The sequence below is a fragment of the Danio aesculapii genome, chromosome 18 (assembly GCF_903798145.1).
Source record: "Danio aesculapii chromosome 18, fDanAes4.1, whole genome shotgun sequence".
Lineage (NCBI taxonomy): Eukaryota > Metazoa > Chordata > Actinopteri > Cypriniformes > Danionidae > Danio > Danio aesculapii.
Genome location: NC_079452.1, coordinates 53,341,796 through 53,356,953, shown reverse-complemented (window position 1 = coordinate 53,356,953; position 15,158 = coordinate 53,341,796). Strand labels below are relative to the sequence as shown.

Sequence of the window (15,158 nt, the reverse complement as noted above, 5' to 3'; positions counted from 1 at the left end):
TACAAACTTATTCATTATAAAATAGACACAAAAGCTTTCCCTGAGAAAATATTTATTTCAGTACAATAGTTTTTCATGCAAACATCAAAAACACTAAATTTGAATGTTAACAAAGTAAACACCTTCAACAGTGACTACATTGGAGGCTAATGGAGTGTGTGTTACTGTATGTTTTAAATCAATGCACACATAAAAAAATAAAATAAGTATTTATCTGATTTCATGAAAACTAGTATTGACTATAATGGCTCATCATTGACAATATTGTGCATACAATGATTTTGTGTGAGAGTAGAAAAATGTTTAAAATGTTTCTCCCTTTTCATGCGTTTCATTTGTTTACACCAAAGGTATAGGATAGGATGAACATGCAGCAAGTCCACACATGTTCTTTCCTCTTTCAATGTAGAAATATCTGAAGAGAAAAAACGATCATATTTAAAAATCACACATAACTTGGTCAAGTGGTCATATTTAATCACAATGCTTTTTTCAACCTTATTGACCGTTTTCCTCAAGTACAAGCGGTCGCAGTCATTGCAATCTTTCTGGCTCTAGATTTCCAATCTCATTCACTTACATTCATTTTTAGATGTTAAAAACAGCTTGTTATGCTGCTTGATGTTGCAAACTGATATTTTCTTATTATGTTCTTCTATTTTTCGTGAACACACATTTGTAGAGCAAATAGTTTTATGCCAGTCATTTCTCCCATTGGCAACTGAATCAGAAGTTCTACAACAAAAAACAAGCGCACTTCCGCAATGAAGAATAAGGTCAATAGTAATGATGGGTGAAAAAAGTTGGAAACACCATTGGGTAGGACACCTGGTGGTCAAAATTAAGTAAATGCAACAAAATCTCACATTAGGACTTTTTTCCACGCATATTGTAAACTTTAAATTGAAAGTATACTCTATAAATGCTGTGAGCTTATCATCTAATATCAATAAATGTAAATGAGGTGTCTTTTTTAATTCTTATGTGTTGTTTGTTTCACGGTGGGCTGTTCTAAACAGGCCAACAAATGACTAACATTATTCGTTTTCATTTTACAAATGCCTCAATAGGCCGACATGGTGGATCATTGGTTAGCACTGTTGTCTCACAGCAAGAAGTTCGCTGGTTCGAGTCCTGGCTGGGTCAGATGGCATTTCTGTGTGGAGTTTGCATGGTCTACCAGCGTTCACGTGGGTTTCCTCTGGGTGCTCCCCACAGTACAAAGACACGTGCTATAGGTGAATTGAATAAACTTAATTGGCCATAGTCTATGTGTGTGAATGAGTGTGTATGGATTTTTCCAGTACTGGGTTGCAGCTGGAAGGGCTTCAGCTGTGTTAAAAATATGTTAAAAGTTGGCGGTTCATTCCACAGTGGCGACCCCTGATGAATAGTGGGACTAAGCCGAAGGAAAATGAATGAAATGCCTCATTAAAATGTCTACAATCTAGCGAAACGCATCCAAGATCAGGTAAAACCAATTAAACCTGTTAAGTGATTTACCTCTTAGAGTCAATCTGAGTAAACCTGTATGATTCATGTGAATTGTATTGTTTTACACAGATCACTGCCAGTGGAGAATCATTGAATTTTCAAAAGTTTTAAAACAATTATGATGTAACAAAGCCCCGTTTACTGAAATCACACAACCTTACCAAATCGAAATGTGGTCCAAATCATTGATTCAAAACAAAAGATTTGTAAAGGCTTCATGAAGTAGTGCTTTAAAACCAGCCAAATATATTAAAATCAACCAAATATAGCATAGCACAATATTTAAATAAAGTTTAAACAGACCCTTTAATCCCCCAGTTGGTTCCCCAGGAGTTCTTCACGATCCAGTATGGCGTTCCGTTCTCCTCAGCATAACCCACAGCCAGCACAGCATGGTTTACCATGTCAGTAGTGTTGTGACACTCAGTGCTGTAAAACAGTTATAACATGTTTCATACTTTTTTTAAAGTGAACTAACACAAATTAATACACTATAAAATTATGTTTATTACAGTTGAAGTCAGAATAAGTAGCCCCTTTAATTATTTGCCCCCTGTTTATTTTTTCCCCAATTTCTGTTTAACAGAGAGAAAAAAATGTCAACGTATTTCTAAACATAATAGTTTTAATAACTCATTTCTAATAACTGATTTATTTAATCTTTGCCATGATGACAGTAAATAATACTTAATTTTAATTTTGAAATTTTTAATAATAATTTAAAGACACTTCTATACAGCTTAAAGTGACATTTAAAGGCTTAACTAGGTTAATTAGGTTAACTAGGCAGGTTAGGGTAATTAGGCAAGTTATTGTTTAACGATGGTTTGTTCTGTAGACTATCGAAAAAATCTATAGCTTAAAAGGGCTAATAATTTTGACCTTAAAATGTTTTTAAATAAATTTAAAACGGCTTTTACTCTAGCTGAATTAAAAAAAATTAAGATTTTCTCTAGAAGAAAAAATATTATCAGACACACTGTGAAAATGTCCTTGCTCTGTTAAACATCAATTGGGAAATATCTAAAAAAAAGAGGTCCCACATTATATTAAGTGTCCTTAACTCCTATGTACTTACAACGAAATTAATAATTTGTTACAATGTACTTATTGTGTAAATACATGTATTTACTGTGTACTTATGCTTGATTAAATACCTGTATGTAATTACATCTGTAACTACATTTGTAAATACAGTGTTGACTATTCCTTACACCTTAACCCACCCTTAAACCTACCCATACCACCAAACCTGTCCATAAACCTATCCTTGTCCCAACTCAAGAGCTCCACAAGTAATCTCAAATACATTATCAACACAGTAAGCACATTGTATTTAATTTTTGTTGCAAGTACATAGTAGTTAAGGACACTTAATATAAAGTGAGACCAAAAAAGAAAAAGAAAAAATCAAAAGGGGGCTTATAATTCTGTCTTCAACTGTATATGTATATGACTCTCTGGAATACTTGAATCTGATTGGTCAGTCAAGATCACCTTCTGAACTGTATTATGTCAGAAATACCACATAGATTCCCCAGGTTTTCTACATGTAGTCACACAGAAATTTCCAATATTTACACAATTAAGTGTTTGGCACATTATTCATGTCTTTTTTCTCACACTGTCTATGTTTAATAACTGACTGGATGCACATTTATGTACAATAATATTCAAGTAGTGCTATATTATGAAGCATTTTAAAATGTATACAAAAATAAAGAAGAAAAAAAGACATATTTTATCCCAACCTGGTATAAATTCCATCCTTGTAGTGCATGAAATCAGATGTCACCTCATATGCAAAGCTGACAGGGTTCAACCTGGCAACTGCATCCACCATGCCCATTTCATCATACTAAAAACACAAATTCACAGTTAGAATCACACACACCGTATTTTTAATACTTGTAGACGGGCCTTCACTTACCTTTGTGATGTTTACAACTTCCTTCACAAAAGCTGCAGCCAATTGTGGTTTGAATCTACATTGACCCCCCTAAACACAAGCATGAGTTACATCACTTTATAAGTGATCTTTTAAAAACAGTAAGAAAAAAAAGAGTAAAGTACTCACTTTAGCCTGGTAGGGATAATCATTTTCTGTCATAAGACCTTTGTTGTACATGATATACTCAAAGGCATGACTCGGGAGTCCTCTAAAAAGCATGTGACAAGATTAAAACGTTGTTTATCCCTTTTAGACTTTACTCTTAAAACCCTAAAGCCCAAATCAACACAATCAGCACAGATAGCTTTGAAATAAGACACCTTCTTTGATCATTAATCAAACTCACCCGTTGCAACCATGATTGTCGAAATCACCTGCACAATCTATAAGCTGCTGCTCTGCCTGTAAAACAATGCAGAAACAGGAAGAGGTCAGACACACATAAACCGGGGTTTTAAATTACCAGTCAAAAGTTTGGAGAAGAAAAGAAATAAACATTAAGAAATAGAAGTCATTGAAGTCATTGAGAGATTTTAGGGTGTCGTTTAAAGAAGTTTATTTTGTTAATGGCTGCATTTATTCAATGAAAAATCCTAAATAATAATATTATGCTAAAAAAGATATCTTGACCAACATATTAGAAGTATTTTCAAGAAACAAGAAAATGGAAAAATTGTGTGTCTGTGTGTATATACATATAAATTAAAAAAATATAGCTTAAAGGGGCTAATAATTTTGACCTTAAAATGGTTTTTAAAAAATTGAAAACTGCTTTTATTCTAGCCGAAATAAAAACAAATAAGACTTTCTACCGAAGAAAAAATATGATCAGACATACTGTTAATTTCCTTGCTCTGTAAAAGGTCATTTGGGAAATATTTAAAAAAGAAAAAAATTCAAAGGGAGTTTAATAATTCTGATTTCAACTGTATATATTACATTTAACCACATCTGAAGCTAAATTGTTCTGCTTAGTTTCTAGCATTAAGATCCAATAAAATAATATAATAAACTATTATTTAGAAAATATTTGAAAAGATTTTTACCTACTCCTTATAGTCCTTTATATATTTATTTGTTTATTTATTTATCTACATATTATTTACATATCCATTAACCTATTCATTTAATCTAATTATTATTCATTTTGATAAATTTAGTACTTTTTTTAAATGTTTTATTTATTTAATTAAGTACTATTTCTTGAAATTCACTTTAGTCATAATATTGTGCTAATTAAAACAGGGTTTCTGCAGGTTTCTTCAAATCAAGTTTAAGACTTTTTAAGACACTTTTAAGACCATTATGAATTAAATTTTAGAATTATACAGGGCTAAACACTAAGGTTTGTTTCTAATGACCCATACACGTCTGTAAATAGTTTTGTATTATTGGAAGATGTAAAGGGATGTGTTGCTTTAGTTTTCTTTCCCTGATTAGGGAATTTAATTTGGATAATTTCCTTTAAACATGTCTTAACACCTGTTTTGAATTGCATTTCTTTGCAATAAAAACTTAAATATATAAAAAAAGTTGTGTCATGTGTCGGCACGGACAAAGGTAAATTAAGACCTGTTTAAAATAATTTTTACTTACAACACAATATTTCAGTGAATTTAAGATCTTTTAAGGCCTAAAATTTATCTTTTGAAATTTAAGACTTTTTAAGACTCAGCAGACACCCTTTAAAATGATTATAATTGAAGAGTTTAGATGCAAAAACATCTTAAAACCGTTTGATATTTTCTTCTAAAATTAGTATTTTTCTTCAACTCTTGTGTTTTGGCTCAGTACTTTTACATCTATAGTGAGATAAGTTCTTTTAATTGCCTTTCAAGTGAAATAACTGAACACAGGAGGTTAAGAAAAATTCTCATTTTAGGAGAACATTTCAGATGACATTTAGAGGTTTTTGCATCTGAACTCTTCAATTATAAGATAATTTTAATACTGAACTTATTATTATTTTTATTATTTATTTGTATTTCTTTTAATCTTGTTTGTATTGATTTAATCATGTTCGTTCTCCTTTTAATATAAATATATTTTTGCATTTTTCTGTCTTTTCTCCAAATATTTCCATAGACTGCATCTAGCAATCTTTTGGGGCCCTGTGGTTACTCCTGGATCTCTGGTTGAGACCCCCTGTGCAGTGATTTGTATAGATTATATGATATATTATGAATGTAATATTAAGGGTTTGTTTATACAAGCTAGAGGGCAGGAAAAATGAATTATTATTTCAATGTTGACACTAAATTAAGATGAACTAAATTAACATCTAATAATGAATGCTCACTACCAATATCAAATTGAATCAACATCTACATACTAATTGCAGGAGTTTCCCTGTGGCGATGGCAGTGACGGACTCCAGACAGCCTGTGGTGGAAAAAGTCCAGCAGCTCCCACAGGGTCCCTGAAAGTAGTGCCCTTGATTAACAACCAACTTAAACATTATATGGAAAATAGACAGTTATTAGAGCAAAATATGCAAGCTACCTGATTCTTGACATCGGTAATGTAGTGTCCTTTAGTTCTCCAGTCGACAGCATCAGGGTAAAGCCCATTACTGCTCACATGATTCCCTCTAGTGGCTGAACAGTTCTGTGTGGTGAAAAAATGCTGAAGAATTGTGGTACTTTCCTATTTCCTCGTTGATCACGAGATGTTGTTAAAAATAATACCTGGGGTTCTGTCAGGAGGTAAGTCTTTTTAAATTCAGCAAAGGTCATGTCTGAAAACTGGTTCAGTCCCACTGTAAAAAGAGAAACATTATATGTCAATTAATTTACATCAAATACAAACAGACTTCTGGAAAGTCATTGCAAATGTCCTACTTGAAAACTTGTGGTTTCCTTCATTATGTTGCTCAATCTTCTTCTTGTTCTCCAGGAATATCTGCAGCCGCTCGTAAAATTCATTTATCTCATATTTTTTGTTATACTGCAAAATTTAAAGAGAAAACATGGAGTTATACTTTTCTTCCTCATTCTAACTTTGACTTCCTTCTTTAATTCAGTGTCGCCTTAATTTTCCTTGGGTTGTGACATAAAGTTACAAAACAACTGAGTCTTACCTGAGACATCCATGATTTGAAATGATACTCATCTGTAACAAACAATACTGATGTTTGTAAATATTTATAGATACACAATGTTATGCAAATCACATAATGTTTTATTCATTTAACATTAGTATTTAAGTCCACAACATCTATTTCAAATGCTATATATGTTAAATATCACTATAGCTGTAGGTTTGAAACGTAGGCATATGTATATTGAACGCAAAATATCTCAAAAGCGAAAGTAACGTTACGACGCAGCAGCGCACGGACAGTGGGCTACGTGGAAAGAAAAATAAGATCAAAAGAGTTGGTCGAAAGCTTACCTTCTTCTGTGTACAACGGAACTGCAAGTACCTGATAGAGAACCGCGAACAGGACCGCTAAAATCAGCCTGTTCATCTTCAACCCTGTCCTGTGAACAACTAACAATAACACCGGTACAGTAGCGAGATTTACTCACATGAGCCTCAACTCCTCCCCCTTCGTGGGGAGGGCCTTCACTGGCCGCTGCTCTTTGGGTTAAAGTGCACTAAACATTCTCTTACTAATTATAATATTTTATAGAAACCAAATTAAAGGCATTTTGAGATATACCTATTTGTAAAACGATGCACAGACAAAATGTATTGTTCAGAGAGGGTGTCGTCGCTGATGCATGATGATCACATGACCAGCTGGGCATACACAATACTAGTAAACATTTATTTTTACTTCGCTTTCAGCCATGTGTCCAAGGGACTCGATTTTGCCATACTTTTTTTTGAAAACGATCCTATTGTTTACGCCATTAAGGACCATAAATAGCCTATGATTATGCCATGTCCAGCTGTGACAATCTATTGCAAAACTAATTAGGTAAGACGCATGTAAGCTATTTATAAATGTCTTATTAACTATTTGCATAGCCCATTTAATGTTTTTTTTTATGTAAGGAAGCACAAACATTAATATTAACCTTTGTGCATTTAAAAAAAAGAAAAGTTACACTCTCTCGTTTCAAATAAGAAGAGAAACAGTGCAAAAAGCAAAAGTTCTACATTTAAACCAAGTATATTTCAAAACTGGCCAACAAATGATATCGCGTTTATAGGGTTAAAAAGGACTACTGGAGTTTTTGTGGGGTTTTAATTCAATATCTTTCCATAAAACTTCGCAATAGTCTGTGGGTTATACGATTTTGGTAGCACTTTATTTTGATGGTCCCTATTGCACATTTTTTTGACTAAAAGTTGCAATGCAACTACATGCCAATTACTTCTCATTTGAGTATTAGTAGACTGTCTGCTTAATATTCAACCCACAATGGGTTTCAATATCTGCTGATACTGCTCCTTCAATGGATATTTAACAGACGATAAGAAGCAAGTACATGTCAATTTACACTTACCCTAACCCCAACCTAACAGTCTACTTATAATCTGATGAGAATTAATTGGCATGTAGATGCAACGTAACTTAAATTCAACAAAACGGGTTAAAGGGACCATCAAAATAAAGTGATACCCACTTTCAAAGTTTCTTTACCAGCACCGGTTCTGATAATAACATATTATTGAAATTTTTAGCATATTTTCCCCTTGCCTTGCCTAATTCCTCTGTTGCTTTTTATAAAGATAAATAAACAAACAAATACTATTTTCCATTTACTACATGCAATTTTTATCAGTCTTAAATTGTTGAATTGATTAGAAACAACATTAACATTATTGCTAAATAAATAAATAAACTACAATATCCATACTAATGCACGCACCATATAATTATACTAACATAAATCTCGAAATCTTGTTCATTTGGGTGGCTGTGCTCAAATGGAAGAGAACGATGCAAAAAAGTATGTTACATTTAAATACTTCAAAATTGGCCAACAAATAAAAGCTCATTTGCAAAGAATGCAGTGCATTTTTCTTGCTTAAATATGCACTTTGGTTTAATACTGAACTTTTTGTGGGTTTTAATTCATATTTTATAATATCACATTTGTTTTTATTGTCGATATTTGTAAAATGGATTCATGAAAAAACTAAGAATATATATTAGAATTATAATATATTATTTACTAATATACATTACAATTTAGATTAAAATGTATTTTGGGGCAAATTATGCTGTTAATGCTTATTATGCGTTATATGCTTATTAATACAACCAGAATGATCGAAAAACAAATAAATATAACAAAAAAATGTCCATTATAGTGTGTAAATGGTTAATAAATGTGGCCTGCATAATTCTACTTAATATGTCCCAGTTTATCATCAGGCAATAATGAAGTGAGCTTGACAAAAACCACATACAAGCAAGCAATATCCCCCTGAGATAGAATAGATTTATTAGCAAGAGGTAATCAGGAAACATACAGTTTATTTAATTTTCTTTCTTTTTCTTTTCTGTTCATTTATCTTTTTTGTACAAAACTGGAAATATTTCCCGAGCCGTGGAAATAAACGTAAGGGTTGAAAGATAATTCTCATACCACTGGGTATTGCTAACAGCAAAATGTTTGTTTGTATGTTTATATATCATTTATAAGAGTATGTGCACATAGATGTGTATACAGTATGTATATATAGATTTTTATATATATATATATATATATATATATATATATATATATATATATATATATATATATATATATATATATATATATATATATATATATATAGTCTCGTTTTTAAAGTTTCTGGCTGATACAGTGTTGCATGCCTGCCACGTGAGCGTTTAGTGTGTTTCCAGACTGTACATAGTAAAAATACATACAAATATTCACAGAATAAGCACTACATTACTATATTCCTGCTAAGAGAATGATTATAGACAGGATTACAGTATATGCAAAAACACTTTAAAGTCCTCTACCTCTAGATCATGGTTTCAAAAATCACAAATCATATAGCATTGAGTGTGTAAGCATAGGATACAACGCTTTAAAGAGGTGTGCTTTAAACTAGTACATGTTAAGAAATACATAGGGCTGCATGTACAAAATATACAGAATACTTTTCTGTGTGGCGAGTTGACAATGTTTGTACAAAAATGTTTCTACGGTCTTTTTTTCATTTTTATTTATTTTTTAAGGTAAGGATGCAGAACCCTACGTCTTTATTCTAGGACTACAAAAATACCCTTTGTATGCTGCAAGCGGGAAGGTCATTCACTTTTGATCATACTCTTAAACGACAATGCATTTTACAAAGTGATATTCAGTCACGTTCCACAATCACTGGAACAGCAAGAAGGACATAGATTGTCTGTAAATGTACAATAGCTGGATAAACTGGTGTTGAAGGATAGTGTTGAACCCAGAATACCTTTTGTTTTCCCCTAAAATGCTGATAAATGTGGCTGTGAGCAACAGAAACATGTATGGATAAACAATGACCAAAACATAATGCTGATCTAATAGTTCTTGCTGAGGAAATCATTGGAAGAACAAACTTCCCATGCAAGAGCGGATCAAAATCCCAATTAGCCAATAGTGGAGACATCCCATGTCTTTTGAACATATTTTAATTACTTAATAAGACATGTCATGGCATTTTAGGCATGTCCAAACAAGCTCTTTGTGAAACCGGGCGATGGATGATAATTATCGCAACGAATCGATGTAAAAATGGTTCAGCTAAGTACAGTGATATGGAATATAATAGTATAACAGTATAAGTTTCTATACGCTTGGTTGTATACAATAATATATCTGCTTTCCACATTGCTACATGGTTTGCATATACCGTAAATTAGTTACATGCATTTATTAAAATCTCAAAAAGCTCCTGCTGGCTTTTCACGTTTCATTAAGGTGATGTGGATGAGCCTGATCAATTAAAGAAACAACCACACCTTGAAATTATTCACACCGTAAAAAATAATGAACAGTTTCCATATTTTCTGATTCGCTAGTGTTTTCTGTTTATAATTGAATTGGATTATGAGACGTTGATTTCTGCACTGTCAACTTTTGATGCTGAAAATTCAACTCTGCGGTTTAACAAAGTGACTTTCATTGACATTTTAGTGTAGTTTGAAACACGGCATTGTACAATAAATAGTATATTTATTAAGAATTGTGTCTGTAATATAGCAGAAAAAGTACTGGTAGCTTATTACCAGGATTTTCTGCCATAATTTACCAAACCAAATTGAGACAATACCTCACTTCAAACAACTAAAAATGTCAATAAATACTTTTTTTTCCCAACTTTTCAATTTCAAAAGTTGTTGGAGGAAAGATTAATGTCCCGTAATGCAATTAAAACAATAAATAAATGAAAATCTATGAATCAAAAATACAAAAAACTGCTCATTCATGCATTTACAGTTGTATCCTGTACTAAAGTAAATTATATTTTGGATGGGGAAAGAATATGAATTCCTAAAAACAGAGGCTGAAATCAACAGGTAAGTCCTCGGTGAGAGTTCTGAAACAATTAGGCAACATTTGGTCACGACTAAAAACAAGAAAACACATCCAGGAGTAATAATCATGTTACAGAACAGAACACATGGATGTTTACTGTCGAGAGCGTGGTGTCTGTACATTGTGTGGACGTCAGGTAGAGCCTCTCTCTCAGTTGGGCACTTTAGGCTCAATTCTGAGAGAGGCTTCATACAGGCCTTCTTCTTCCATTACTGAGCTTCTGTCCAGTAAATATAGTGCTGCCTGGAAGACAACACAGAATCAGATTCATATTCAAGGCAATCTTCAACTACAGCTGTCAACAATGCTCAATAAAAAAAGCAGAAAGCAGAGATTATTTTATTTATACATTATAATCATTTACTCCTAAATAGGGTGTGTGATATTATCCTAGAAGCTTGTTTCTTCAGAGGAGAGAGCAGCACTGTGAGTTTATCATGAAATAGCAAGATATAAACTTGTATGAGATTAAATGTTGAATTTGTTTCTCACAATTTTGCCATTTTTCAAGATACAGAGGTAGAATTGTAAAAAAAAAAAAAAATTACGTTAATAACATTGAAAGAGGCGACGCAGTGGCGCAGTAGGTAGTGCTGTCGCCTCACAGCAAGAAGGTCGCTGGTTCGAGCCTCTGCTGGGTCAGTTGGCGTTTCTGTGTGGAGTTTGCATGTTCTCCCTGCGTTCACCTGGGTTTCCTCCGGGTGCTCCGGTTTCTCCCACAGTCTAAAGACATGCGGTACAGGTGAATTGGGTAGGCTAAATTGTCCGTAGTGTATGAGTGTGAGTGAGTGTGTGTGGAGATTTCCCAGAGATGGGTTGCAGCTGGAAGAGGATCCGCTGCGTAAAAACGTGCTGGATAAGTTGGCGGTTCATTCCGCTGTGGCGACCCCGGATTATTAAAGGGACTAAGCCGAAAAGAAAATGAATTAAGGAATGAATGAATGAATGAACATTGAAAGATCTTATCTTATGGCCTAGATTAAATATCATAGTGTTATAATGTTCTTAATTATTAATCATAAGCATAATCATAATTACAATTTATATCATATATAATATAAAAATAACTATTTCTTTCCCTCAGAATAGCAAAAATAGTCATAATTTTAAGATAAAAAGTTAGATATGAGAAAACAAAGTTGCACTTACCTTTTTATTTTATTTTTTGTCAAATTATTTTTACTAAATGGCAACCTAATCCGATTCAGTTTAGATTTTTATATTTTTAAGAGCATTTTTATAACCTTATTATGTTTATTGCTTTATGTATAGTTGTATACTCTTTTACTTAAAGCAATTTGGAAATTTTATTTTAAATATTATTTCAAAAACTGCCTGTGGCCGGAAGTAAAGAGATAAAAATCAGTTTATAAATATATTAAAAAATCTAATGGTGGAAGTAATGCTATTGTACCATAACTACTGACAATTTGCACATTGTTAAAACAATAATTATGATATTAATTAATAGACATTCCTTTAAATTAAGCATTTTTTTCACAGTGGATGACTACATTTTGTAGGTTAAAGTTGCAAGTCAAATAAATTTTATGATTTTTCCTCTAAATACAAAACAAAACAAATCTAATAACTACTAACTGTACTTTGCCAGCACAAATCAATAACAGTGTAATACCTTTGGCTGGTAATCAATCTTATACGCCGTTTGCTGAAACTGCCTGATTTCTCGGATGATATGGGAAATCTGTAAAATGCAGAAAATGTGTAAACAAAATGATACCTGTAACATTTCATACGCATTAAATACACAGACATATTAAAGGAAACAAATGACCAACCATTCTCATCTTGGAAAAATTGACCAGGTTGTCTTCTGTGTAGTTGGGCGTCCCCTCCTCAATAAAGGCCAAGTCAGTGAGATACATTCCCAAATATGGCACACAGGGAGGGTCACAACTAAAAAGAATACACATAAAAAACAAAGTATTAGATTTTGTTATAATAAAATAAAAAGAGAATAAAACAAACTCCAGAAAACTTACTTTTTTAAGGCCTCTCTGAGGTTCTTGAACCTTCCTTCAGATGAGACCAACTTCTGCAGCTTGTCAATGACTGTTTTGGTCTATGGATTTAAACAAAACAGTCTTAAATGCTATTATTCTGTTGAAGCAGACTCAAATCTAACAACATCCATAAGAAATCAGGGTCACACACTATTTTAAGGTACAATTCTCACTATTAAACCATAAACTAAGACTTTAAACTGCTTAAAAAACTCCTTATTACCAATTAATGAGTAAGGTAGAAGTTGGATATATTTTGATTGAGTTAGAAATGAAGAATAATATCATACTTTATACTGTAAGTACAAATAAACAGACAATATTTTAATAATACACAGGCAATAAGCCAGAATTTAATAGTGGCAATTGTTACTTAAACTAAAGTGTTTTACCTTTGAGAACTCATCTTTGTTTTTCATGCCAGCTGAAATGATTCATGATACAAATTCTTTGCAGAATGTTGGCTCACTCTTTACAATAAGGTATCATTACTTAATGTTAGTTATACTAGTTATGTATATTAACTAGTTAATTATGAACAATACTTGTACAGTATTTTTAATCATAGTTCAGTAGTTACTAATCCATTAATAACATCCATATTAATGCTTGTTAACATTAGCTAATGCACCACGAGTTAACATGAACTAACAATGTACAATTGTTAACTAACATTAACTAACACAATATTACTGTAAAGGGTTACTGAATTTTGTTTAGGTAGTTTCTCACCTGCTTGGAGACTTTGAGCCAGGTTTTCTTCAGGCGGAAGATGGAGCTGCGATTGAGGGACGAGGTGATTTCCAGCACAGCATTGTAGTTGTGGAGACAGCGGCAGATATCAGCCACTGCCACCCACTTCTCCATCACTGCTACCCGTACATTCACATCCTCACTGCGCAGGATCTCTGTAGCGATCAGGTCACTGATCTGTAAAAGAGACACAGGTACATCAGCATTGTTTTCGCTTGGAGGCAGAGGAACAACAACTGAACATCTCCTCTTAACTGCTGTATGATCTGATGTTTTTTTACATTAAACACTTACATCATTGAAGTGTTTTGTTGTTTTCATGATGTAAGGTGTCTTTTCATTCTTGTCGTTCTTCATCCATCCTTGACCAAAGAACTCTCTGTAAATAAATGACAATGAACATTTTTGTGAGGCAAAATACATAGTTTGATCAATTGAGCCCTTTTTTCACACCTGATATTAGCTTACGCTTCCAGTGATCTAAGACAATATTGCTTTCGTCTCATTTTGAATAGATAGTTCACCCAAAAATGAAATTCTGTCATCATTTACTCATTCTGCACTTGTTCCAAACCTGTTTTAGTTTCTTTCTTCTGTTGAACACAAATGAAGATATTGTCAAAGTCACCAGCGATCTAGCCCATGCAGATTGCTTGAGAATTACAAATCTGGCAGCAAAAGAACTACAAGATCCAGTCATGCACCACTCACACACCTGCCCTAGATCCTGTCTGATTGCAAACACTCACATCTGAAGCCGCTCATGAACTGATTACATGGACTATAGAGTCAGTACACAAACACACAGAAGTCTTTTTATACTGTTTGTGAACATTACAACGCGTTTTCCTTACCTTGCCTTGCCTTCTGTGTTTTTGAACCTTGCTTTGTTTTGTTTGTTTACGTTGCCTGCTGCCAGCCTGAACTGACCATCATGACTCTGGATTGCCTGTATGTATCTGTTTGCTCCTGTGTTGACTGTTGCTTGCCTGACCATTCTGTTTAATAAACCTGCGTTTGGATACACACCTCCCTTGTCAGCTTCCCGTTCACATTACAAATATACTGGAAAATGTTGGGAAAAATAACCATTGACTAGCATAATATTTTTTGTTCCTCCTATGGATGTCGACAGCTGCTGTTTCTGACATTCTTTTGCGTTCAACAGAAAAAAAGAAAAATTTAGAACCACTTGAGTGTGAGAAATAGTGAATAAATTCTCAGTTTGAGTGAACTATCCCTTTAACATGAGTTCAAATATGAGGTAGAAAGTGTCTTTTTTGAGCACAGATATCATGACCCTTTTCTTATTTTGTCCCACTCTACATTATTTTTGTGGGATCAATTATTGACCCACTAGTATTAGTATTAGTATTATTAAGTATTATTAAATTAACAATCCCATGTTACTCATGCATTTGACAGTATGAGCATTTACACTATATA

General features: G+C 33.0%; 2 protein-coding genes across 2 annotated transcripts in view; both read right to left on the bottom strand.

Moving 5' to 3' along the window:
* Positions 1 to 35: 35 nt before the first annotated feature.
* On the bottom strand, positions 36 to 6,993 carry ctsh (cathepsin H). Its single transcript, XM_056478948.1, has 12 exons — positions 6,839 to 6,993; positions 6,525 to 6,556; positions 6,286 to 6,391; positions 6,133 to 6,203; positions 5,948 to 6,052; positions 5,778 to 5,864; positions 3,792 to 3,847; positions 3,572 to 3,653; positions 3,425 to 3,493; positions 3,246 to 3,352; positions 1,798 to 1,923; positions 36 to 415 (listed from the first exon to the last, which is right to left on the bottom strand). Exons 1-12 carry the CDS (start codon positions 6,912 to 6,914, stop codon positions 340 to 342), a joined length of 993 nt encoding a protein of 330 aa, XP_056334923.1. The 5' UTR covers positions 6,915 to 6,993; the 3' UTR covers positions 36 to 339.
* A 2,198-nt stretch (positions 6,994 to 9,191) lies between these two features.
* Positions 9,192 to 15,158, bottom strand: part of rasgrf1 (Ras protein specific guanine nucleotide releasing factor 1) — an 87,663-nt gene continuing 81,696 nt past the window's right edge. Inside the window, exons 22-27 of the mRNA XM_056478787.1 lie at positions 14,007 to 14,091; positions 13,692 to 13,889; positions 12,939 to 13,018; positions 12,735 to 12,852; positions 12,572 to 12,640; positions 9,192 to 11,178 (exon numbers count right to left, since the gene is read on the bottom strand). Coding sequence (XP_056334762.1) covers positions 11,086 to 11,178; positions 12,572 to 12,640; positions 12,735 to 12,852; positions 12,939 to 13,018; positions 13,692 to 13,889; positions 14,007 to 14,091 — 643 coding nt within the window. The 3' untranslated portion in view covers positions 9,192 to 11,085. The remainder of the gene's footprint in view (positions 11,179 to 12,571; positions 12,641 to 12,734; positions 12,853 to 12,938; positions 13,019 to 13,691; positions 13,890 to 14,006; positions 14,092 to 15,158) is intronic.